We start from the raw sequence: 27025 nt of genomic DNA, 5'->3' as shown, positions 1-27025 counted from the left end.
ATTACTACAATATTATATATACTATTCGCATATATATCGATAATGCATGTAATATGTGCTTAAAGTCATAAAATTAACACAGCTCTAAAAGCGGTACAATCGCTACAATTTAACGATTTAATTTTCTGCGCGTTTCTTTTACTTTAAGCGGCGTCCACAATGAAATTTTAAGACGTAAAACTTAAAGCTTTAAACTCTAAACCGTAAGAAATTAGTCAATCACAGTCGAATGTGAGGAGAACAATTGGCTATGATTGGTCAATTTATTACAACTTAAGGCTTAAAGCTTAAGTTTTGTATCTTAAAATCTCACTGTAGACGCCGCTTTATGGAAAACAGGAGTCTCCTATAAATATATCAATTTAAGACTACTGAAGATCTCATTCGTACTCAGTATTTTACGACGTAATGCTAAGAAGTAAAACTAAGCTTAGGTATTTACAATTGTCGGTAACCAAGACGGACTAGAACAATAAAGCACATTAATAAGATGGCTATAGAATTAGGAAAGCTGGAGGTTGCTGCATTCGCCTTCCAGCAGACGTCCAGCTTGCAATTTGACGCCAGCTCACCGAACTTGCTCTTCAGGAAATCCCAATCGCAAAGACCCACCTGACAGCCATCGTACCGTACTGGTTTCTCTCCGAGATAAAATATCACTTTATTGCGGTTATTAACGTCGTGGCATCTGTAATATATTTTTTATAAAAATTAGAATTTGTTGATATTTAATTTAAAATGTTATGTATAATTGAATTTAATACTAATTGACTGATTTTGATCGAAGATCATTTAATTGATTTCTTTTTTTATTAAAGTTAATATAGTTAAATCACATTTAGTTTTATATTTAATTTGCTTACTTTGGGACAATCTAAGATATTTTAATTTAATAGTAGTTTTTGACACAACTTAAAAAATTTTAAATATTAATAATAAAAAGACGAACATAATTTGTAAGTAAAATAAGTAAAATTGTAATGAAGATATAATGGAGTAAAAAATTGATATGTATAAACAAAAATATTTCAAAATTTGTGTATTAGATATTCTAATTTATTACCAAACAATTAACTATTTATTATAAAATCGATCAAAAAATCTATTGAATTGAAATAAATAATAATAAATAATTTTCGAATAAATAATTGAAATAAAAGTAAATAAATGCTGGATAAGGAACGTGTATATTCACTTGTAAAATACTGCAATGAGATTCGCAGCGAAGGATGATATGATTGACGTGCGCCATTGACGTCTAGCCATCTCTTTATAATTGTAGGCGGTCAGTCGTGCCTGATCTTCATTTATGCCCATCGTGGTTAAAAGATTTTGCAGACTGATGATGTCGCTGAAATAGAAGATACCCGCAGGCTCGCCCGACATCTCGTCACGCGCTACATTCCTGATGAAAAAAAAAAAATACCTTTGAATTTTTCCACATTTCTTCATTCTTTAGATTACAAAGTGTGGTCTAATATCCAAACTCCAAGCTCTATCTTTTAGCGACTTTTCTTTTTATCCTACTCGAGATTCGCTGAATTCACACAAAAGTCAACAAAAAATCAAAATGACTTTATTTTGATTTTTAATGTCAATAAACAGTCAAATTTCGTATCCAAAAATCATCATTTTGACTTTCATGACGTCAAAATTGATTTGGTACGTTTCTTGGGAAGTGGACATTTACATAATTTTAAATATATAATTTTATTCCTCGGATTTTGACCTCCAAAATGGAAAAAAAATCGTTCAGTTACGTTAACTTCAAACAAAAGTAGGGTAGACCGGGGAGTAAAGGGCCACTTTTGACATTTTTTGCTATAAAATAAAGAATATTTAACTCACACAGATCGTGTTGATATTTTTCGAAACTAGAATCCTTTGACTATAAAATACATGCAAGAAATTATGCATATACCCTTCATTACAAAGATATCGTAAATTTTACAAAGAAAGTCATTCGGTACTTCTTACCCCATATGTGGGGCAAGAAGTTCCACATAATGGGGTAAAAAGTACCAATACTAATATATTACGTTTGAACTATTTTCAGAGATAAAAATAGGTATATACTAGAGAGTTTTTTTTATTATAAGGTGGGTTTTTATTATTAAGAGGGTATTGGTAACAAAATTATAATAGAAATATTTCAGTTTTAACAGAAAATTAAATTATTAATGTTTTCTTAACCTAAGACAAACTTTGAAAAGAAGAAACAAAACTAGCACTATATCGTGCTCGAAAACAAATAAGAGTAGTCTTTCCTCTTACACTTGATTTTTTAAGTCATTTTGATCTTAATAAAAAATTAAATCAGTCTTCCAATAATGGATGATTATAACGAATTTGAAAAAAATATTTGTTATAAAAAGATAATTAAGCGATAAAATCATTCGTCATCATTATTACAGTTAACGCAAACATAAGATATAGAAGTATTTCGAGAACAATTAGCATGTGCCCAACCTTTACAAGTGCTACATAGAATCCATTCTTCACCAGGAGCACTATCTGTATACGCTTCACAACAAGCAAGGCAAAAGTATTCATTTTCAGCACTACATGAATTATCATTGGAATTCTGTAGAATTAATCTGTTTCTTTTTCTTTGTTGCTGGTTGTTTCGCGGCAGATTTCTTTTTATTTTTGTCTTGTTCCATAGCAAGAGCAGTTTTTTCCGGAGTGTCAGTCAATATTGCTGTTCTGCGACGCTTCCTAGTTATCATTTTGCGAGGTCCAGCTTTTGGAAAAGGTCTGACAACCTCTGAAAAAATAACTTTAGATGTTGACATTGACGTAGACGCCACAGGACTATGAGTTTCTATTGATCTTGAGGTGGATGGCACGGAACCTAATATTACTGGCGATAAAGTTTCTGTTTCGGCAATATCCAATGTTTCTGACGGCAGATCCTGACGATCCATGGGGTCAGATCGATCAGTCACATAACTTGGTGCATAGTCACTCTCATCAAATATATCCTTATTAAATGGGAATATTCCAGATTTTTCGAAACCTTTTATAATATTCACGAAAGACAGTGCTAATGGTAAGGATGTGCGGACTATTGACGGGATGTCATAGATCGTCATAGTCTTTCCTGGGTTAGATCTTAACCACGCATCTTGAGCTGATGACAAATATTTCTTAAACGGTCCGTATACAGCTACATCAAGAGGTTGAAGCTTGTGAGAACAATGTGGCGGGAACGAGAGCATCACGACACCATTTTCCTTAGCTAAATCCATAGTTTTTATTGATAGATGCGACGAATGGTTATCTATAAGAAGCAACACAGGAGAATCCTTCGAAGGTTTTACGTGTTTAATAAAGTGATTCATAAAACCATAAAATTCCACGTCTGTCATCCACCCACTAGCATTACCCATCCCGATACAATCTGGCGGACCATGTCTCACAAAATAATCCCGATATTTTTTTCTAGGAAACAGGAACATTGGTGGAATAGACATTCCAGCTGCTGAAACCGCTACTAACACAGTTACGTTAATTTCTCTTTCCGCTGAAGTAACTGAGCCAACATTTCGTTTACCTTTAGCAGCTATAATTTTCGATGGCTTTGTAACTGTTGAAACACCTGTCTCATCAGCATTCCATATTGATGATGCTGAGAACTTATATTTGTCCATTACCATAGCGAGTTTGTCGAAAAAGTTGTTAACATTTGTCTTATTAAATGATGTTGCTCTACTCAAACTCGTAGCTTCGGGTCTTCTTATGGAAAGACGCTTGTTTCTCTCTAAGAATGCTGTTAACCAGTCTGTTCCAGCCATTTTGTTAGCATGCCAAGAACAGGGAATATTTATATCATATTTGACAGCAATATCGTACGCCCAGTGACGCACTTCTTTAGATCCAATGCCGTGAAAAATTTGAGACAGTTTTAGCAAGTAATCAGTTAAACTGGTTTCTTGATCCGCAGTTAAAATTGATCTTGATGCGTAACCAAAAGTAAATAAATCAGAATTATTTTTGTAACGTTCTATACATCTTTTCAACGACTCTCTGCAGATGTTATAATTACGTGCTATGGACCGAATCGGATGCTTTTCTTTAATGACCAACTCTACAGCCTCTTTCATCAGTTTCACAGATTTGGTCCCTCGATCAGTCTTCCTCTTGTAGTTGCGCATTCTGAAAAACTTAGAAATATTATATATAGTCTCGTTAATTTTTTCGTAAATTATTACTATAATACTCAACATAATATGGAAACTTTTGTAATAAACATTACCAAAGTTTCCTTATAATCTTACTTTGTTATGTAGGTACAAATAGTAAAATATAAGATTATTTTTAATAAAAATACAACTGAAAGTCTCTCGGTATTCAAAATGCTGCTTCGTCTCTGATTTCGATATTAGGCTTATTCGACGCGTTCGTGTCGCTACACTTCATTGCTTTGACAGATTTTCTAACCTCAATAGGTTAACTTTAACGCGTAATATCTCGGTTCGCAGGGCCGACCCAACGTTTTTTCTTACAAATTCTTTCGTTTCGTACAAAAACGCGTCGAATAAGCCTAATTTCATCGAAATCGGAGATGAAAGTCGCATTCTGAATAATTTACCTGTCTCTCTGCGTAATGAACACCACTAATGCTAATTCTACAATGAGTCGATAATCGAAAGTAATCGGTAACGTTTTATACTGTTGGCTACCCTTACGTCCTTACGGAAAAAACTCTTAAAATTTGAGTGTTTACACTTTAATAAACACTGAAAAAATACACTCATTCTTGCATATAAGATCTGACTATGAATACCAGCCTTACTCTTACTTCTTAGGGCCTGCGCACAATAGAGGAACAAGAATTAGATATTAATATTTCAACCTATCAGAAACCGTGTATACCGATGTAATCAGTTTCTGATAGGTTAAAATCTTAATATCTAATTCCTGTTCCTCTATTATGCTCAGGCCCTATCTCTCAACTTGAGTGTTATTGATGATTTCTTCTATAATTTAATGGCCTTGGTCCTCTGTAATGAGGTAAACTTGGCCAAAATTGATGACTTGAATGTTGAGTGTTAATGGTCGCGTTCAGCAGACTCAACTGTTGTGGAGCGGATCCGCTGTGAGCGCTCGCTACTATTGGTATATTCTTCTAGATTATTCAATAGCAGCGAGCGCTCACGGATCCGCTTCACAACAATTGAATCTGCTGAACGCGGCCAATCTCAACTTGATAGTTAACTTTAGTGTCAGGGTGAAATCACACGGTGCGGAAAATGATTGCGGAACAAAGAATGCGTCATTCAGCGGACTCAACAGTTGAGTGAGCACTCGCTGTTATTGGTATATTTTTCTAGATCTAAAATTCTGATTGGATGAGCTAAAAGAATTCACTAATTACAGCGAGCATGGCACTCGCACTCAACTGTTAAGTCCGCTGAATGCGCCCATTGAAATAACCAATTAGCACTATTCGGAATAACGCAGAATAAAGTTGATTGGTTGCTTTTGTGACATATTTTCTTTTCCGCACTGTGTGATTTCACCCTTAGACCCTACGTACAATGGAGGAAATATTATTATAGGAATAGAAATAAATATTAAAATTTCAAAACAAATAAAAATTTCAAAACAAATTAAAATTTCAGAACAAATATTAAATTGTAAACGCCATTATTTTTAAGTACTCAAATATTTGCGGGCATCTACATTCAATATTTTGGCATTTATTTTAATCATGGAAATTGAGTACAATATACTCAAATAACTGTTATTAAAACTCAAATAACTGTTAAATTTATATACTCAATTTTGAAGACACTCAAAGGTTTAGGGTTTACGCTCATTTATTGCGTTTTATACCCAAGTGTTGAGGGTAACCTTTAGATGTTTAGTGTAAACTCAAACTTGAGTATGAACGTTGTGAACGCTCAATCTTTGAGTGTATATACTCAATGTTTGAGTGTAACACTCAAAATTTAAGTGTAAACACACAAATTTCAGAGTAAACTCCCAAAATTTAGGGTTTACTCTCAAATTTGAGTATAAACACTGAAATTTTCAGAGTTTTTTCCATAAGGATATTGGTCAACTTCACTGATAAGATTATCGACTTAGGATTATCGACTTGTTATAGAATCAACATTAACGAATACAGAGCGACCATGGCACTTTTACCTCAACAACCATGGCACTTTTTACCCCAACAAGTCACGTAAACTTTGCGGCATTGTTATTAAAAAACTATAATAGAAATAACAATTCTAATAATCACACTGTTAAAACAATAGAATAAGATTAATAAATACACTTATTTAATCTATCTAGGTGCAAAAATGATCCCTTCAGACCAAAATAACTGCGGCGCTAATATCTTACTTTTGGCTCTCAAACACATGGGCACATCCGTGCAAGTTTCTTGACGGTTATTAGGCAGTAACGAACTGTGTGACATAAGATTCTCACTCTTAGTTGACGAACTGTGTGGCGGAATTTTCTAGTGAATGCCTTATTACCGAGATACAAGGGGTGGACCTTTTTCCCCGTGGACCTTTACTCCCCGGTCTACTTACATTAATTAAAAATCTAGTGGACTTGCAAATACGAAGAAATTTCAAATTGAATATTAGAATTAAGACTTAAAAAAGATATGATTATAGGCGAAACGTCTGGTAATTTGAAATAAGAAATTTGATGGAGGACAGTTTTAAATAAGATTCTTATAATTAGCTGAGTGTAGGAAGCTCGTTGTGTTGCAATACCAGAAGTGTCGCATCATGTCATGCAACAGAGGACAACCCAAACGAGTATTGATATCCCGCCCATAGCCCGCTTTGTAATAGTAGTCGAGATCTTCTCTGTATTCCAAAATGCGGAGTTCCTCTTTACTGAAGACGGCGCACCAAGGTGAAAGTTCGGTGACGGACCAGGCCTTCTGGTATCGACACGCGTCGTACATAGCGTCGATCCTATCTGGAAATATTAGAGACCTTTCGAAAGTAAAGATTTTAAGCTTTAAACCTCCTTTTTTTAATTTAAACTTCGTTTATTTTTAAAAAAAGTTATAGTTGTTTGAATTTTGAAGTTCATAGCGCTACGAACTTTTGTTCCAACCCAATGCTGTCAATGTATTGGGACCTTGAATAAGTTCTCGCTGATTTTTCGTGAAAAATAATGCTTTATTTTAAAAAAGTCGTAAAAAACATGTCACTGAAAGTATTGTCCATCGCTATAGCCACTACTTTTTCTCATCTTTCTGGCAGCATTTGAATTCCACGTCGGAAAAACGACACGTCTTTTGAGGCTATCCAAGAATCGACCCATTTTTTGTCATCATCATAAGAATGAAAGTGCTGCTCAGCCAGCCTATGTGCCATCGATCGGAACAGGTGATAATCGGAAGGGGCAATGTCTGGTGAATACGGTGGGATAGGACTTCCCATTTAAGCGTTTCCAAGTAGGTTTTCACCAGTTGTGCAACATGTGGCCGTGCGTTGTCATGTTGCAAAATCACTTTGTCGTGTTTCTGCTCGTATAGCAGCCGTTTTTCCTTCAATGCTCGGCTCAAATGCATCAATTGTAGTCGGTAGCGAGCTCCCGTAATGGTTTCGTTCGGTTTGAGCAGCTCATAATAAACTACACCCGGCTGATCCCACCAAATGCAGAGTAGAAGCTTCGAACCATGGATATTCGGCTTTGCCGACGATGTTGATGCATGGCCGAGCTTACTCCACGATCTTCTACGCTTAGGGTTATCGTAGTATATCAACTTTTCATCGCCAGTCACGATACGATGCAAAAACCCTTTCCTTTTCTGCCGTTGAAGCAGCTGTTTACATGTGAAAAGACGCCGTTCGACGTCTCTCGGCTTCAACTCGTACGGCACCCAATGTCCTTGCTTTTGAAACATTCCTAATAATTTCAAATCGAAACTGTTGTGTGATCAACTCCTAATGATTCTGCAAGTTCAGCTAGCGTCTGACATGAGTCTTCATGCAGTAATGCCTCCAATTCTTCGTCTTCAAACTTTTTCGGTGCGCCAGAGCGTTCTTTATCTTCAACATCAAAATCATTATTTTTGAAGCGTCTAAACCAATCTCTGCATGTTGTTTCCGACAGAGCATGGTAAGTCTCAACAAGAATTCTGTGTGCTTCAGCTGCAGATTTTTTTTTAATAAAGTAGCGCAGTAAAATTCCCCGCAAATACTCTTTTGTTGGCACGAAACTCGACATGTTTAACACTATGAAACAAAAAGTTGTTAACAGTTCGGCGAGATGACATACACTGAATTTCAAGCTTGCTTATCATAGTTCCTTATCGATGTGTTCCCATCTTCAACTACACGCACGCAGTTCTGTTAATGCGATCTGTTGGAAAACAGCGAGAACTTATTCAAGGTCCCAATAGATTGACTTCAATCACGGTTTAATTTACTCTTCATCTTTTTCTAATTCTTAGAACTAAAAATAAACTAAGAAAAAGATAAACAATAAGTTAAATCGAGATTAAAGTTAATCTACGTTAAGTAGAGACGAGTCAAATTTAATTTGCTCTATTTTCAACAATTTAATCTTGTATTTAACATTATTGTGTTTATCGAACGTAAATTAACAATAAACAATTAACGATTGTATGTACCAACGGAAATATTGTACAGAAAACCGATTCGTCTGCTGACGTTTCTCAGGAGATTCTGAAATTCCAGTCCAGTGTCAAATCTGCTGCGTTCCATATTTTCGAACGATCCCTCGTTCTCCTCATTTTTCCATACGCCACACGTTTTGTATGCCTGCGAGATTAATCAGGTTAGATAGATTAAGGTAAACTTACATTTGTCATTTTTATGCTTAATATGGGAATTATATAAATATACTTCACAGAAGTACAAATAATTTTGTGATATATTAGAATATTGATGCACGTTTTTATATAATATTAAAAATATTACACAAAAATATGCATTAATGTTCTATATAATGTATCACAAATAAGATTAATTATTTTTAAATTAAAGTATATATATATATATTAAAGCATATATATATATTTGCATCTAATGATAACAATTTTTTAATTTTACATAGTTAAGCTTTATCATTATTTGTAAAGCTTGATTCTCTTATAGCGTATATAATTAAAACATACAGTAAGAAAGGTATCGTTCAAGGAACTCTCTTCTGGCAATACAGTTGTGGTTCCGAACAGCCCTTCCATAAAAGATGACATGCTATTGCGAGCCTCGGTTGCACGGAACTGAAAATCAATCGTGTACTATATCGCCTCGGCTGCTTCATGATTTGCTCGATACTTATTGACATTTGCTTAATGGAATTTAGTTAATTAACGCCCACTTTAGACGATCTGTAATTTGCGTTGGAATTTCACAGAAAATTATATTTATTATTAAATACCACGTAATGCGGAAACGTTCAAAAAATTAGAAAAGCTTTGCTTAATGGGATTACATTTGCTTAATCTATTTAATTGAAATCTATTTAATTAACGTCCTTTAGACGATTTCTAATTCGCGTTAGAAGTTAAGATAAAATTCTCTTAACTCAATTAATTAATTTTATTAATTAATAAAATGTATCACTGAATGCCAAGTACATTTGAAGAATCAGAAACATTTTGCTTAATAGAATCACATTTGCTTAATTTGTAATTTATTTAATTAATGCCAACTTTAGACAACCAATTCGTGTTAGAATTTAAGATAAAATATTCGTCCGCGGCCTCCATCTTTGTAGGTCGATTGCACGTGTGACCCTTTGCATGACAAACGAGACTTTTTATAGTACACTATCAAATTCATAATGTCAAATTTTACTCATTTTAAGTTGTGAGAAAAAGATATATTAAACTTTAATAAATATTTATTTGAATAGTGTCAAACGTTAATATAATAGTACATCTATAAAAAAATATATGAATTTAATATTTGAGATGATGACGTATTTTTAATTCTCATACTTTTTAAATTTTATTAATTTAAATATTGCAAAATTATGAAACGAGGAAATATTGTTGAATTTGATACAAATTTTAAATTGTGATCTAAAAATTCTATTAATTAAATGTGATTAACTTTATTAATTTAAAATACGTCACGGAATGTGAAACACTTTTGAAAAATCAAAACAGTCTATGAAATTATAAATAAAGTTTTATTTTGAGATCTGAGCGAAGATGTATAGATCGTCCGATTAAAACCAATATTGACGCGTTTATACAGCAATTGACGTAATAAATAATTGTGAAGAGATACTTTGTAATTAGCGGCTGTAATGTTGTGAAAGTTGGGTTGCAACAGTTCTGGGAAATTGCTCTGCAACCTTCTCGCCAGCAGCTTCATGTCCTCCACTCCTTGCGGTGTTAGGATTTCCGCCCGCTGCGGCAATAAATATTCGTCCGGCCTCCATCTTCGTAGGTTATCCAAATCTCGATTGCACATGTGACCCTCTGCACGACAAACGAAACGTTTTAAAAATCGCGCGAAGAAAATCGTACACTGTTAAATTCATAATATCAAATTTTACTCACTTTGAGTTGTGAGAAGAAGATAGGTATATTAAACTTTAATAAACATTTATTTGAATAGTGCCAACGTTAATATAATATTACATATCTATAAATTTAATATAATATATCTATAAAAAATTATAATATAAATCTAATATTCGAGATGAAAACATATGTTTAATTTTCACACTTTTTAAATTTTATTAATTTAAATATTGCAAAATCACGAAACGAGGAAAATATATATTGTTGAATTTGATACAAATAAATTAACCTAAAAATTATTGGTGTCTATATTTAATATAGATTTAATAAATTTATGTACAATAGAATACGGGAAAAAAAAAAGAGTTAAAATCTATATAGAACGATATAAAAAAAGAGAAAAAAAATTAAGAAAACAGAAAGTGTAAAAAATGCAGAAGACTTAAAGAAGGAAAAGTTGACTTACCTTTGCGTTCTTCATGATTCTGGAGTATCTGTTCTTTCAGTTCAGTTAAAGAGACGATCTTGTCGATCTCCTGGACAGTCGGGCAACGGGTGCCGTGTGTCGCGAGCATCCAGATTTGCACCGGTCGACAATCTATCGAACAGAAGTGTTTAATAATAATTACAACCTTATCTTCCACCGAACGCCAATGTCGTTTAATGTTGTTTAATGAAAACAAAATTTTACTTTTTCGTTTCAAGTCAAAATGTAAAAATAAATTCTTTCAATTAATTGATGATTGTTCTGATTAATACTAAAAACATAATAAAAAATATTTCTTTATTTGAAATGAAAAAATATACTGATATCAGTTTTACTGACTTTTTTTGCATATACTCTTTCGCTGAAAGGAAAATTTTTATAGTTGCAAATATTACAATTTTTTCTTAATGTGAGCTTTTTAAACAAGCAAGTACTGATCGTTTTGGTGTTGATCAGTAGCTGCTTTCATCAGAGAAAACAGCTTTGCGACTGTTGTAAAATTCTTGAATATGATTGATCTATACATTTAGATCCAATGAGAAACTAAAGGCAAAACCAATCATATTAGAGAATTTTACAACAGTTGCAAAGGTGCTTCTTCTGCTGAACGCAGCCATTGTTGAGAGGTCCAAGTCAATCCGATTTTCTGGGTACTTACTGGGTAGTGTCTGGAACCGGGTCTTGCCACCGTGAACGAAGTGATAAGCGGTCTTCGTGGCCATGTACAGGTACGGATCATCTTCGTCCGCAAAACAGAAATCGACATCGCGTGCGAGCACATGGACGCTCGGTGAAGCCAGAAACGATGCGACCAACAACACCAACAATGCGGACATTATGCAGTGAAAGTCGCCGCTTCTGCGATAAGAATAATAATAAGGATGATAACTCTGTCAACGAATAAATAGAATTAGCCACGTCCGATGTGGAAATCAAAAGAATGTAGAAGACCACCTATTGTCTAAACCGGAAGCGCGAGATTTCTTTTAAAGCTTCGATTTATGTTAAATGTAAGAGGTATTGTGAAATATTGAATGACAGGATTTCGTAAGGATATATTTTTATGGTGAATGATGTAAAGTGTTTGACGTAAAGCGTGCTATTAATTGTATAAAAATCAGCAATAAAATATACATAAATAAATTATATAACAAAAGATATTCTGGTGAAAGTTTTTGCTTAGAATCCTTTTCAAATTTTTTAATGTAAGTTGCAACACTTTTTGAAAATACTGAGAAAGTCTATAAGCTATACCTTTTCTAAAATTTTTATACATATATATGCGATTTTTTTAAATATTCTACACTGATTATATGAGAAAAAAATGGTTGCAATTACCATGCATAATTTAACTGTAATTATAGTCATGTTCAGTGTTAACTATAAGTATATTTATAGTTGTTTTAGTCATGCAAGTTATTGTTGCTTCAACTACATTACGATCATTACAACTGTGATATTTACGCAACTGTATTGTGAAAGTGATTGTTTCTTTATTTTTCTTCTTTATTTTTTCTTTATTTTTTCTTCTACATTTAGTCATTATTAACACGTAAATAGTAAGCGAATATTAAGAAAATGATCATATTTATCATACAAGATAATGCATGAAATGTCATGTTATTTAATTATCTCATTAAAATTACACTTGTACAGTTTTTTAACTCTATGTGAGCAAATCCTGTATTTCGTGGAAATTCTATTAGATGTGGCATTATTAGTTGGAATTGAGCGGAGATGAAGCTTTGTACGAATTTTGTTAAAAATAAATGTATTGTATGGAAAGCAAATGGTACTTTTTATATGCCATTCTACATTTCACAAAATGTTGTGTGTGCCCTTCACCCAATTTCAACTAATGATGCCACACCTAACAGAATTTCCACGAGGTACAAAATTTGCTTATAGTTAAAAAAACTATATTTTACGAGTAATTTTTAACGAGGTAATTAAGTGGCATGACATTTCGTATGCCACTTTGTAATTGCTTTATATTTATATTATTTATATTATATTAATATAAAAAGGTTTTTTTTATTTACCATTCATACATACACAGAGCACTGAATGTCACCAGAATATGGCCAGAATATTACATTTAAAATCTGAAATATTCTAGTGATGATCTCAGAAACATTCTGGCAATGGCAGCAGAATGTCTTATATCTGCATCTAGTAACAATAATATTCTGAAGACTACATCTAGTAATAATAATATTCTGAAGACAGTCAATAATTGTTCACGTCGATGGCAGCGTTCAGGGAGCGTGCTATGAACGCTATTTAATTATATCACCTATCATTGTTTACGTCTATAATGAATGATGAAGATGGAATGATACAAATTAGCGCTGATATACAGTTTCTCCAAATACAGTCTCTCTCTCTCTCTCTCTCTCTCTCTCTCTCTCTCTCTCTCTCTCGATATATAATTATAATAATAATAAAACCTGACGCATTACTTTGGGGAGAGGTTGCAAGAATACTTTATATAAAACATTCAGAAAGATTGGAAGCGAAATCTCTCAAGAATATTTTAAAGAAATAATGTAATATTTTCAATGAAATGTCTAAAATATTTCATTCGCAATATTCTTCAATATTTCAAGTAAAATGTCGCCAGACTACTTCATATGAAACGTTTAGAAAAATTTGAACCGAAATATCTCCAGAACATTAAAAGGACATTGCCAATGTAATATTCAAATAGAATGTCTCTAGAATATTTCATTTACAATATTCTTAAATACTTCAAATAAAATGTCGCCAGATTATTTCATACGAAACGTTTAGAAAAATTTGAGGCAAAACATCTCCAGAACATTAAAAGGACATTACAAATGTAATATTTCTAATAGAATGTCTCTAGAATATTTTAAATATTCTACATGCAACGTCTCTAGATGTTTGCAGAAATATTATATTTTAAAGAAATAATGTAATATTTTCAATGAAATGTCTAAAATATTTCATTCGCAATATTCTTCAATATTTCAAGTAAAATGTCGCCAGACTACTTCATATGAAACGTTTAGAAAAATTTGAACCGAAATATCTCCAGAACATTAAAAGGACATTGCCAATGTAATATTCAAATAGATAGTAAATATATAAGGTTACACTATTACCAACAATATAACAGTGATAATTTAAAAAATAGAGGTTCTAATTGTGATTATTTTATCATGCAATTATAGTTATAATACCAAATACTTTTCTTTCAAATTAAAAAAAAATTTACAGAATTAAATTTTATAATATCCGAAAAAAAATGTATAGATTCTGAAGAAATTCAAGGAGTATTTTTTAGAAATCTTTTTAAATTTAAAATATAAAAAATTCTTAAAAATATTATAAGATATTAGTCCTGTTCTTTTTAGCTGAACTTACACTCCTTTTCTCTCTCTCTCTCTCTCTCTCTCTCTCTCTCTCTCTCTCTCTCCAAAGTGTAGAGAAAAAGAAGAAAGATAAACTGTGAAAGAAATTCAACTAAAAAAATAAGCCTTTTTATGAGTATTTTTTTTACAGAGTATAAATTAGGATACCTACATTAATAATATTTAGGAACAGATTTTAAACGTTATCTTTCCATTTAAAATTTAACACATGTACTGAATTTATCTATGTTCCCCCAATATCAACGCAAGTTTTAAGCAATAAATGTATCACAAGTTTTGCAATTTATTTATAGATAATATTGCAAGTTCCGCGATATATTTAGATGATGCCTCAACCTCTGCAGGATTTCTCTGAAAATTTCACATGAAATAAATCTTCGACGGTGAATTTCTCGCTGATCTTGACGCGGAACGTCGAGAGACCTGTTCGCGGAAAAGCGATTTTCCTTTCGCGTTCCACGGACCGTCGTAAACCTACATTTCGCCGCCGGCTGACGACATCGCGGAATGTAACTTATTACCAACTCGAGGAGAGCTAGCGTAACGATGTAGTCGCTCCGGCGATTACATAACCGGAAGTGTGTTCGCGCGCGTATTCGCGCTCATTTGCGCCGAGAACTGCCGCGGCGAAGTATTAACGCGATAAATTAGCGAGAAGATGATAACGGGTAAAACGCGGACCCGCGAGAGTCACCGCAGCATTTCAAACTTGATTTCTTCTTATCTCTTTTATCTGTTCGATCTTTTAAATCGTCGAACGTTGCGCTCCACGCGAGAAGATATATCCAAAGCAGAACAGTACGGATTTACGTCAAAATGACGTGAAAATTAATTGAAAAAAAGTGACTCTTTTAACCCCTTGAGACTCTCGTGCATTGTAATGTACATCAAATTTGAAGATATCCCCGGTGAACATTTTTCTTATAATTTTTATACAAATTGGAACATTTTTCGAAAATACTCAGAAATATTCGGAAAGTTTACATCTTCTCTCAGAATTTTTCATACATGTGAATTTTGAAATATTCTGAGATTTCTCATCTCGTAATTAAAAAAAAATATTTTTTAATTTTTTAGATTTTATAACATTTCATCAGAGAAATTATAAAACTTTACTTACAAAAAATCTTAGAAATCTTACGATATTTCATAATTAACACATATTGAAAATTCTGAGAAAAGATGTAGATTTTCTGAGAAGTGTTCCAATTCGTATAAAAAATGTGATAAAGTTCTAAAATTATATAGAAATTCTGAAAAATTCTGAGAAAAATTTTCACCAGAGATATTATTTTATTTTATCGACCTCATCTGAGATCTGATGCACATAATAACAATGTATACGTTGGAAAAATAGTCAAAATTTGAAAAAAATTAATTGTTTAATATGAATTACTTATTAAAATGTGCAAGAATTGAATTAAAAAATTTTTTTTAACTTGCAGTTCCAATAAAATTGGGTCTGAAAATGTTAATAATCACTTTCAGGGTGGTTTGAATGTCATCATGACCTTTTGTTCTACATCCTAGGTAGAACACTGAGTCATAATGATTCCATATGGACTTCATTTGTCAATTTCCAGTAAACACCAATTAAACAGTAACACAGCGTTGGTATTATAATTTCACACTCAACAGTATAAATAGGATATGATACATATGTTACGTAATAGTTACAGTGTTGAGCATGAAATTATAAAGGTGCCTCTACATATGCAGAACGTGATTCGCAAACGCAGATGCAGAATAAAAATTTGCTTTTTCATTTGTTTCTTCGTTGTCTGCGGTTGGTTTTTATCTGCGTGCATCTTGCGTGCGATGATCATCATTTTGCGTTAACATTTGCGAACTACATTTTGCGATTTGCGAATTATACATAGAAACACTTTAATATTGATATATTCTGTTACTGTCAGATGATGTTTACTGGATTATATGTACTTAAGTGATAAATAAAGTTATAACGATGTTTTTATGATATTATTACAACTTTTATGTTTTACCTAAGCGAGTTTGATATCTCGTTTCCGAACGCAATTTCGAAGAGCGCGAAAAGATTTGAAAGGCAAAGTTGTAGGATTTGAAGAGAGCCATCGGACTAAAATTTTGATTTCAGGGCTTTATTGAGCCCAAATGGGCATACAATTTTTATTTGAAACATTTTCCCAAAACTAAAAAATAGTAGTTTTAATTTTTTATATCACTTTTGCAATATGGAACATTTGCTCACTTTTGTAACTTTCATCTCGTTTCAAGATAACATAATCGACCTCTTGTGCTGTATGGGATTCAAAGGGCTCTCGTGGACTCTGAGGCTTCAACTTCCGCGAGAGGGTGATTATTATATTATATACGTGGGAGATGAATGCGAAGGCCAAGGCCGCCGTGAAAGAGAAACGTGATAGTAAAATTACACCGTGCGCATTACACAATGATCGTGAGAAAAACCGGTTTTCAGGGTCCGGACAAGAGAATGAGCATCTTCGGTGTAACATTACAATCGTCTTCGGGATCTTGTGAACGACGAACGCCATCACTCGGTCCAGAAATAGCCTGGACGTAATAGTTGACGATAACGTAATTGGCAACGGCGCGATTAATGGAGAGACTTCTTCTTTTGCTTCTTATATGGTCGCCATGCCACATACTTGGCCTACTTATACTTAATTTCTTCGTCGTTCGCGAGTACCGCCCAAGTACCGTCGCCGCCTCTAACGTCGGGTGCAATCTCGTTTCAATGCGAAATCCATTACGCTGCCTCGAGCGTTGCTTCGATGATGGTATAAGCCGCTCGCGGCGTGTATGAGAAAAAATATTTGCAATTTATTACGAAGAGAGAGAGATGTTACTTATAAAGGACATATAATTAAGCTTGTTATTATATAAGTGAATATCGATTATTGTTAAATAGTTATTTTCTAGTTCTTTGGAATGCAATCTCACACTAAAGAGTAAAAATTGCTAGCTAGTTTTGAAAAAGAGTGGTTCAATTTTCAATCTCTAGGTCCGATTCCATCAATGTAAGATTAACTTTAATCTCGGTTTAATTTACTTAAGAATTAGAAAAAGATTAACAGCAAATTAAACCTAGATTGAATTTAATCTTACATTAACTGAAGATGGAACTGAAGAGATTTCACTCTTCGGAATGAGATTTACCCTAAAAGTTTTAGAGAGTAGATAAGTTTTAAAAATATGGGTGTGAATTCAACACCATGCAGTGTCTATATACATAATTTTCACCGTATTGGTGTTAATATTAACACCAGCATCTCAAGTAGAACACAGAAGTTATAATAATCAGATATCATAACCTAACATCGTCATGACCTTATTTATTACTTCTACATATCGTATACCTATAAAGTTTATTTTTAAAATGACGTCCTATGACATCATTATGACTTAATTATGACTCTGTGTTCTACCTGGAATGGTGTTAGAATTTAAAAAAACCCTTAATTTTTATATCAATACCATGATGGTGTTGATATTCTATGAAATATCATCAACACCATCATGGTGTAGAAAATCTATAGTATTAAATCCACACACTTTTTTTTAAGTGTAGTTTATATAATAGAATAGAATAGAATGAATTATAATTAATTATCACGCAAGAAAAAAAGAAAAATAAAAGAAAGGAAAGGTTAAAAAATTATTATAAAACGAAGAAGAGATCAGAATAATTATTGTAGCATAAAGAAAAAAAGGAAAATTAGGATATTCGAGAAAGACTAAATTTCTTTTCAGAGAAAATAAATGTCTCGAGAGAGAAAATAAAAGGAAGAGTTGAGTAATAAATATAGGAAACGAGATCTTTTAATGGCAAATTCAATGACTTTAAACCGTGAAGAGCGCGTCCTAAATAAATAAATAGCTTTATGTAAAAATATTACCGACGACATTGTGCTTTAGAAAGACATGCAGCCTAGATCAAGGAAATATGAATATTCATATCGAAGAAAATGCAGCCACTGCGCACAGATGACGACAGGAATGTGCAATGCAGATATAGCTGACGTGTGCTCACGCGTGAGAGGACATTTGCTGCAATGACAGGAAAGAATGGTCAGCTACAGTTATTATCATTGTCATTTTATGAACAAACAGCAAATTGCGAACGGTTATCCTTCGCTTGCGTAACAAGAATCGTAACAAAATAATCGAAACGTCGCATTCTATGAAACGAGAGGATATACATAAGACAATTCGTACATTAAATTCACACGCGTTAGCCAATGATTCGCGATTTTTTTTCGTCGACTGACCTTATTTGCGATATGTTCTGCGAAAGAGAGATTGCAAAGTTCTCCTTGGTTGTCTTTTAGACGTATTTGTTATGGTTTCTAAATCCTTGAATATCTCTTTAGACTCCAGGCAATTATTATTTTATTGTTACTCTGCTCTGAGAAACATTTTTCTTCAGATAAAAAAATTTTTTTTTAATTTCTATATAAATCAAATTTTTCAGAATTTTTATATAATTTTATAACCTTTTAGAAAATTTCTCCGATTCTTTTATATGAATTGAAACTTTTCAAAAATGCTCTGAAAAAGCCTACATTTTTCTATAATTCTTTATATACCTGTGAGTTCTGAAATATTGTAAGATTTCTCATTCAATCCGAAGAAATCGGATAAAGAATATTTTGTCAGAAATCTCTTCATGAATTTAAAATTTAAAAAATTCTTAAAACTAAGAGATGAAACGAGAATTTCTTTATTTGTTCAGAATTCTTTTAGAATCATTTATGAATTCTCTCGAATTCTTTCTTGATTTCCTGCATTCCCTTCGAAGTTTCTTCATGCGATCCTTTCTAACTTCTTTAGAGTGAAATCCCACTCTAAGAAATGAAAATCGAGCCAGTCTTAAAAAATAGTGATTCAATTTTCAACTTTTAAGACCAGTTCCACCAATGTAAGATTAACTTTAATCTCAATCCAATTTACCGTTCTGATTTATCTAATTCTTATGCCCGTTTCTACCAATGTAGTTAAATTTTAATCTTGGTTTAATTAACTCTTCATCTTTTCCCAGTTCTAAGAATTAAATAAGGACGAAGAGTTAAGATGAACCCCGAGATTAAAGTTAATTTACATTGGTAGAAATGGGCATTGAAGCTAGAAAAAGACGGAGACATAATCGAGATTAAAACCACATCGGTAGAAAACGGGCGTAAGAGTGAGAGTTGACTCGTCAGAGCTCTGAGCTTCAGAGATTTTCGCTCTAAAAGTTTCAGAAAGTTAAGCATCTATTTTTTTTTTTAAATTAAGCTGAATATTTTCCAGCAGAGATTCCTCTCGATTGCGGGATATCACGCACGGCAATAAATGTCGGAACGATAGACGGCGCGCGCTCGCGACAATTGTTCACGAAAGTAGGACGACGACGTTGGTCACGCTCGATGGTTCTTGGTGCAGGAGTGCAGCGGTAATTATTCGCGCGTATTTATTCGCTTGCGGTAGAATCCCGTTCGATATCGGGGATCGGCGATCCTTGAATTACGACGATGTCGGAAGCAAAACACTTACGACGCATTTTCGCGCGCCAAATTGCGAGAATTCGCGAAATCCCGATCACGTGCACGCGAACGAGGGAAGAGGACAGAGCGACGCACGATTCGCCGCGCGATATTTAATCCAGAGTGCGAATTAAATCATCTCTCGCGTGCGTTGAAGCGTGATATGGTAATTTTACACGTTAACTCGGAGGTCGCGAATCGAGCGTTTCCGGATTAATTCACCGAGCGTCGTCTAAGAATCGTACCGTCCGGAGAATTCTAAATGGACTCTAAAAATTTCAGACTGAGGTTCTCAGAGCGTGTTAAGTCAGTTTCGGAGCCCGGACTGAGACTTCGCGAGAAGTTTATTATTAATTAAGAATTTTTGACAGTTAATATTGAGAAAATATAAAAAAAAGCGAGTAACTCTGAAGATCTATTGAATCATTCAAAGTCGAGCTATTTATATATACGCTTGTCTCCAGCGTTTGAATGTTTGACGATTTATATATCTCTGGGGTTTATATAAAGATTAATGAAATTCAAGGAAGATTCCAATGAATGGAATATGAGGTTGAATCATCAACAAAGTATCGATTCGAGGTCAAAAGATTAATAATTCAAGCTTCAAAATTAAGATTAATAATTCACCAAAAATATCAATTTGAGTTCAAGATTAATAATTCAGGACTAAAAATCAAGATTAATAATTCAACAAAAGCATCAATATTTGAGATTAAGATTAATAACTTAATTTTGTATTTAAGGTGTTTAATATCTACTTAAATTATAATACCAAATTATATTCAATTTGTGTTATTTTTAAAGTCGTCACTGTTCTCTTTCAATACGTTAATTTAACTGAAAATTAATGGAATTAATGGAGTTAAACAGTTTAATTCGAGAAAATGTATTACATTTTACTTTTAAATCCAATTTATTATTTACTGAGTGAAGACATTAATATGTAAATGTTGTTTATTTGGAAACTAATTACAGAAATGGATTGATTTTGACAAAATGTTATTTAATTCAAGAGATTAAGTTAACATTTCTTTGATATCTAACAGTGTAAGATCAAAATAATTAACACAGAAGAAGAGCTTAAAAGATTCAAAAATAAATTTGTGAATGGATATTTTAATAAGTTTTTTCTAATTCTAATATTTTAATGAGTTTCTTCTAATTTCCTTTTAATTCTGATACAAAAAATATACAAAATATTTTATTATACGTGAAAATTATTCTATCTTTTTTCGATACAACTTGAGATCCTCGCGGCACAGACTTGCGAGAAACATGAAAGCATATTTAATAATCATTATTTCACTTCGTTTCTATCAGATGATTGATTCATCAGTATTGACCTACGCAACCCACCTTAACCGGATATATCTTATTTATCTTCGTTAATGTATTCCCCTATACGCTTCTAAATTCTTTGACCCATTTTTTGGAACATCTTTTATTTTCCAATGTTAAATACCACACTGAGAAAAAAATAGCCTAAATTTAAATAAATATTTATTTAAATACTGCCAACTAAACATTTACTTACAATAAATAAATATTTACTTAATAAAAAGTGATTGTAATAATAAGAAGTGATTGTTAAATCAAATTAATGTTTTTTGTACCGAATAAAGATATTTTTATATTTAATAAATATTTAGTTGGTACTATAAAATATCAAATAAATATTTATTGAAATTTAGGATATTTTTTTCTGAGTGCAGCTGTCTGTCAAAGGCTGTTTGGCCTAAATTGATAAAAACTAGATAGTACGCATGTCTAAAATCAGAATGTCTAGAATCTTAAAACGATTTTGGTCTAATTTTGCTCTAAAGTTATTCCATTTAACCATATTTTAAATTTATTAATGAAGTGAGAAAAAAATTTTCTAAATCTTAATAATATATTTTTCAATAATACTTTAATCTACTTACAGTAAATAGATATTTACTAAAAGACGATAGTTAAATCAAACTACTGTTCAAACAAACATTTATTAAAATTTAGTACATTTTTTTCGTATATTAATATCTGTTACTAAAGCACGATTAAAACATTAATGATAAGCAAAGCAGTCGAGAATTCAGGTTGTTCGCATTACGTACGAGATTGAGAAATGCTTGTGATCGTGGAAAAGTATATCCAAGAGGGATATCCGGGACGTCGAAGAGACAGAGGCTTGTGGGATTAGAAGACCGACACTCGGGAACTCAAAGTTCAAGGGGGACACGGCCGATCGGGCTTGACGAAACCTGCTCGACGGAAGACTGGGCAATGAATTGCGACGCGAACGTAATTGACGGGCGAGTGGACTGCCTCGAATGTAAACAACGTAAACGTGCGCACCTTCGCGATCGCGAGGTAGCGTTCTACAAGCCGCCGTTCGCCGCGGCGGTTCGTGTTGCACTGCCGCGCGAACTGCGAAGTCGTCGAGCCTCGTTACCTCCTAGGTAACCAACAGGCACCTAGACCGGTGCCTCCTGCTCTCACGTTCGAAACACGCGATCTCTTCGACCCATCAGTTAACGCGACCCGGTTAAGGACCTGGTTAGGGCGTCGCCACTCTTGCCCCAGTTATTAGCTAGAATAGATAGAGTCTCGCGAAGTGAATAAGTAATTAAGGACATCACGAGAACTTTAAAAATCGTGAGAGGAATATGTAATGCGAATTTAATGATCGTGCAAAAGAACATGACAAGGCGTAGGTTTAATTTAAAGGGCTGGTTAATTGGAACAGATCCTTCTCCTCTTTATTGATCAAACAAGTGTTTATTGTATATGTACCGCAATACGAATTACAGTTTATGCTTTAGTTTAACCTTCTTTGTTTCAATTTAGGGCAGTGCGAAAGGGAGAAGTTTTTTTTATTGCTTTGTTCAAGTGATTTGAATGACTCGGGAATTTATGTAATTGCACCACAATCGTTTTCGTATCGCAACTTTTCAATTAGGATTGCGTCCCAATTTTACTTTAAAGTGTAATAATAAACTTTATTATTATTATTATATATAGACGGATTTATTAAGATCATATATGTGAATACGCAACAAGTAAAAGTTTAATGCTTATTACGGTCGAAACTGGATTTTAGACGATTTTAAATAATTTCTATGTGAATTTATATACTAAATATGTAGTAATTTACACAGAAATTATTTAAAAGCATCTATAAGATTTGGCTTCGGCTGTAATATATGCATTAAACTCTTGTTAAAGTCTAATGGTTTGCATAAAAAAATTAAAGAAAAATGGAAAGACCTTTAAATTTTTTAATCATTATCTTCTTTGCTAAACAAGTGTCTATTGCGTTTATCTTATTTTTTTTTTTTTTTTAGGAAAAAGCTTTTATTGCCTGTAAATGATTTAAATAAAGTTGAGAATTTCTAATCGTATTTACAACTGTATGATCCTTTCATGGCATATCACAACTTTTCAATTGTGTTCTAATTTTGCTTTAAAGCGTTCAATATTTTGCATAAAAAATACTGGAAAGACAGATATGTTAATTTACAATTTTTTTTTACAAACTTCCATGCTGCAATTGGCCGCGATAGCACCCAACTTCTTCTTCAGCTGCACCCAATCGCAGACTCCGTTTTTGCAGCCTTCGATGGTCAAGGGATTCTCGTTTAGATAGAAAGCGACTTTAAAAGGAGCATCGCTCGAGTTGCATCTAATAGATATATTTTAAATATATAATAGTAAATAATATACTATATATGAAATAAAATGGATAAAAAAAGAATTATTCGGTCAAGAAAAACAACCAACAATAATGTCCCCCTTCGATTTTAGCAAACTTTGGATATGTTAAAATATAAATAAAAATAAGAAACACGTATTTTTTTTCTGTATTTAACACTTCCAAAATGTATTTAAATCGAAGGAAAGTGTTTTTGTAAGAAAGAACTAAAAATTAGAAGAACTGTTGGATTTGCGTGAGGATTGAAATTCTTAATATCAAGATTGCTTTTCTTAATTCTTTTTGAATTTCTCAATGCAATTCGTGAATATCGTAAAGTATCTTGGCGATGTTACCTGTGGAGGACCGCCGCAAAATTCGCGGCAAACGGCACTAACTGAGAGATCCTCCAATTTCTATAATCCATGTCTCGGAAGTTTGTGGCTGTGAGCGATACAGGATTTTGAGCAAATCCCATCGCGGTGAAGAACAACGTCATCATCTGCGAGTGCGTAAAGTAGAACACACCCTTCGGCTCGTCGCCATTCACCTCTAATTTCCTGTAGAATTTTAGTTAAAAAAAAAATATCAAAAAGAAAGCACTCAGATCTTTCGAAGGAACCATACGACACAGTTCTCCGAGTGATGGCCTGGCGACATCCATATAGGATGTCCTCTGGACATCCTTAGGATATCCTTTGAAGAATTGTGCTGTATGAAAAGTTTGCTTACGTGAAATGATCAATCATATCCCGGATGAGGTAACATCCTAGCTGGCTATTGATTTCCTCTCCTGGACCGCTATTGTAGTAATAAAAGAGATCTTCTTCGTACTCGAGAACTCGCATCTCATCGTCGGTGAACACGTAGCACCAAGGCGATGGTTTGTCCAGGTCCAAAGTTCTCTCGAAGCGACACGCGTCGTAAAATAGAAATATATCCTCTGAAATTATCATACTATATAATAAGAAATTACCTTATTGACAATAATTGGCAATTGACTTTTGATAATACTAGCCCGCGAATTTACACTTTTGGATCATTATCTGAATAAACTTTCATGTTTTTTAAGTGCCGAGCACGAATCCGTTTTTCAAATTTGACGATCACATCACAATTTTAAGAAAAATGACGTCAAAAGAGGGAGAAAACCATGATTTTGAGAGTTTTCACGACAATTGTTTCCTCGATAATAAATTTTTGTCTATATATAAATTTTGTTTGTAAAAATAAATAAAAAATAGTTAAAATTATTATAATTTTTTTGCAGGCAGTATAATTAATAATTTAAAAACAACTGATCTTCTGGCGAGTGATTATTCACCTTTACTGATGTTCAGGAGACCCAAACGCTGACTGACATTCGCCAAGACTTTTGTCATTTCCGGGCCGTTAATAAACGCTTTCACTTCCTTGTTAATACCCCTACTTTTCCAGGATGTACAATTGCTATACAGCTATTTTAAGTAATTAACATAAGAAGTAAATATTTGTGGCATACTTTCCTATTGTAACATTGTTCATGCGTTTCATGAGAAGAGAAAGAAAACTTAACAATTCATTGAGGACGTATTTCTAATCATTTAGACGTTTCTCGTTACATTGCACGGCAAGTAAAATTATGAGTAAAATTTTTAAACAAATTGTTATAAAAGAAATTGTATTAAAAAGGACTACGAGCCAAAGTAACAAATTTAATGTACGTAATATGATACAAATAACATTAAATAAAAATAAAAATAAAAATATGCCTACATTAAACTATTTGTTTGTACGTTGGTAGTAAATACCCACCGGCCGAAGTCTGGGGCCTTCGAGATATAAATTGTTATATCTGAAAAGGACTTTAACAATTAAAGATGGGGGGGACTTGATTTGTTAATTACCTTTAATAAAGTATCATTGATGATCGGCACTACTTCAAACTTGATTGATGTGTTACTGGAAGCTTCTCTTAAAAGAGGAATATGCTGCACGGTGATATTTTGTTGTATGTGCATCAATTCGATCTAGAAGATAAAAATAAAAAGATATAATGTCATTAAAACAAATCTATTTTTTTCATGCAATACTTTTACATCAATAAAGGATTATAAATGTGAAAGATGATCGTATTTTAATGATTTTACTGAACGATTGTATACTGTGGAAAGAAAAATACAGTACGAGCTTATTGGGGATAAATCGATTTTTAATTGACACACTTTAATGTTTTCTTAATGACATGTTGTTGGTTATAACGTATTATTAATATAAATTAAACCGATATTTGCTTTAATTGTTTTTACATACTGATGTGTTCCTAAAAAGATTATTCGTCTACTAAGCTGATTGAAACTTCCAGTCATGCGAATAACAATTCTCTAGATCGTTACTTCACTTGCCGTGTATTCTCATAGAAAGTATAATTTACGATTTATTAACATTACCATATGCAGTGAAGTGTCGTTTATCATTGGTAATATTTTTTTGAAACTAATGTTAAAAGCTCTTTCTACGAAGGATTTCATGCTTGCGATGGTGCGTTGCGTAGCCGTCGATCTAAACTGGAATATAAATGTCAGGTTGATAAAAGATTTATTAATTAATAGTAAGGGAGAGACTGGGGATAATTGCAACGTAGGTAAGTTGTAACAATGCGTATATCTTTTAAATGATAAGAGATAAGATGATCGTATGAAGAACAAAAATAATCGGTATCAAGACCTGCATCTGCCTCGTGTCATCAATCGCACGTGCGTCGCATGTAAAAGAAGTTATATGTATTGTGCTCAGACAAGCCACGTAAGTGTAAATTTACGATTTTATACTTTTTTGCTTTAAACTTTCGAATAAAATGCTTTTTATCATATTTTCATTTTCTTAATTCTAAAATACATTTTGTCAAGCTATAATGCATGTTTTTTTTTTATATTTTTAAGTAGATTCGAATATATTCATATAAATTTTGACAACATTGGTTTGGGGTTAAAAATACCGTATCGCTACATTGTAACATCATTAACGGTAAATGTTAAGAAGTCGTTCATCTCAAATTTTGATAAAAGTATATTGAGAATCATCGATACGTTTTCGCGTAACATAAAGATTAGACAAGAAAAAAGTGTCGCTCTGCTTCGTGAACTGAAATATTCTAATTAGTTAAAGTTGACGACTATTCAGATAGGAAATCTGTCACAGCCAAATACTGCGATGTGAGCACGCACATTTTTATGCTCTATGGTTACGTGCGAATGCGTTATAAGTACACTGTTAGAAATTTCTCAATGAATTTTAATTAACATGTAAAGGAAGCATGTGGTTATGCACGAAATTAAATGTAATGAATGATGTAAATAAAAACTAAATTACAGTAGTTTTAAATGTGATGAACATGTGTATTGAAATTAATGAACACATTATTATAGAAATTAATTTACACGTTAATGAAAAGTACAAGATCTGTAACTGAAAAGT

General features: G+C 32.9%; 2 protein-coding genes across 2 annotated transcripts in view; both read right to left on the bottom strand.

Moving 5' to 3' along the window:
- LOC108767178 (multiple inositol polyphosphate phosphatase 1-like) lies at nt 1–22289 on the bottom strand. The gene is made up of 9 exons (XM_018516915.1): nt 21993–22289; nt 11632–11831; nt 10953–11084; nt 10248–10441; nt 9125–9232; nt 8618–8768; nt 6741–6951; nt 1196–1405; nt 1–688 (listed from the first exon to the last, which is right to left on the bottom strand). The coding sequence occupies exons 2-9, from the start codon at nt 11807–11809 to the stop codon at nt 439–441; spliced, it is 1434 nt and encodes a 477-aa protein (XP_018372417.1). The 5' UTR covers nt 11810–11831; nt 21993–22289; the 3' UTR covers nt 1–438.
- A 1021-nt stretch (nt 22290–23310) lies between these two features.
- LOC108767171 (multiple inositol polyphosphate phosphatase 1-like) overlaps nt 23311–27025 on the bottom strand; it is a 7335-nt gene continuing 3620 nt past the window's right edge. The window contains exons 5-10 of the mRNA XM_018516901.1: nt 25999–26115; nt 25456–25578; nt 24894–25026; nt 24302–24512; nt 23926–24129; nt 23311–23560 (exon numbers count right to left, since the gene is read on the bottom strand). Of these exons, the coding sequence (XP_018372403.1) occupies nt 23395–23560; nt 23926–24129; nt 24302–24512; nt 24894–25026; nt 25456–25578; nt 25999–26115 (954 nt within the window). The 3' untranslated portion in view covers nt 23311–23394. The remainder of the gene's footprint in view (nt 23561–23925; nt 24130–24301; nt 24513–24893; nt 25027–25455; nt 25579–25998; nt 26116–27025) is intronic.

The sequence above is a fragment of the Trachymyrmex cornetzi genome, unplaced genomic scaffold, assembly GCF_001594075.2.
Source record: "Trachymyrmex cornetzi isolate Tcor2-1 unplaced genomic scaffold, Tcor1.1 scaffold66, whole genome shotgun sequence".
Lineage (NCBI taxonomy): Eukaryota > Metazoa > Arthropoda > Insecta > Hymenoptera > Formicidae > Trachymyrmex > Trachymyrmex cornetzi.
Note: the sequence above shows the minus strand (reverse complement) of the source record. Positions and strands in the feature narration are given on the sequence as shown.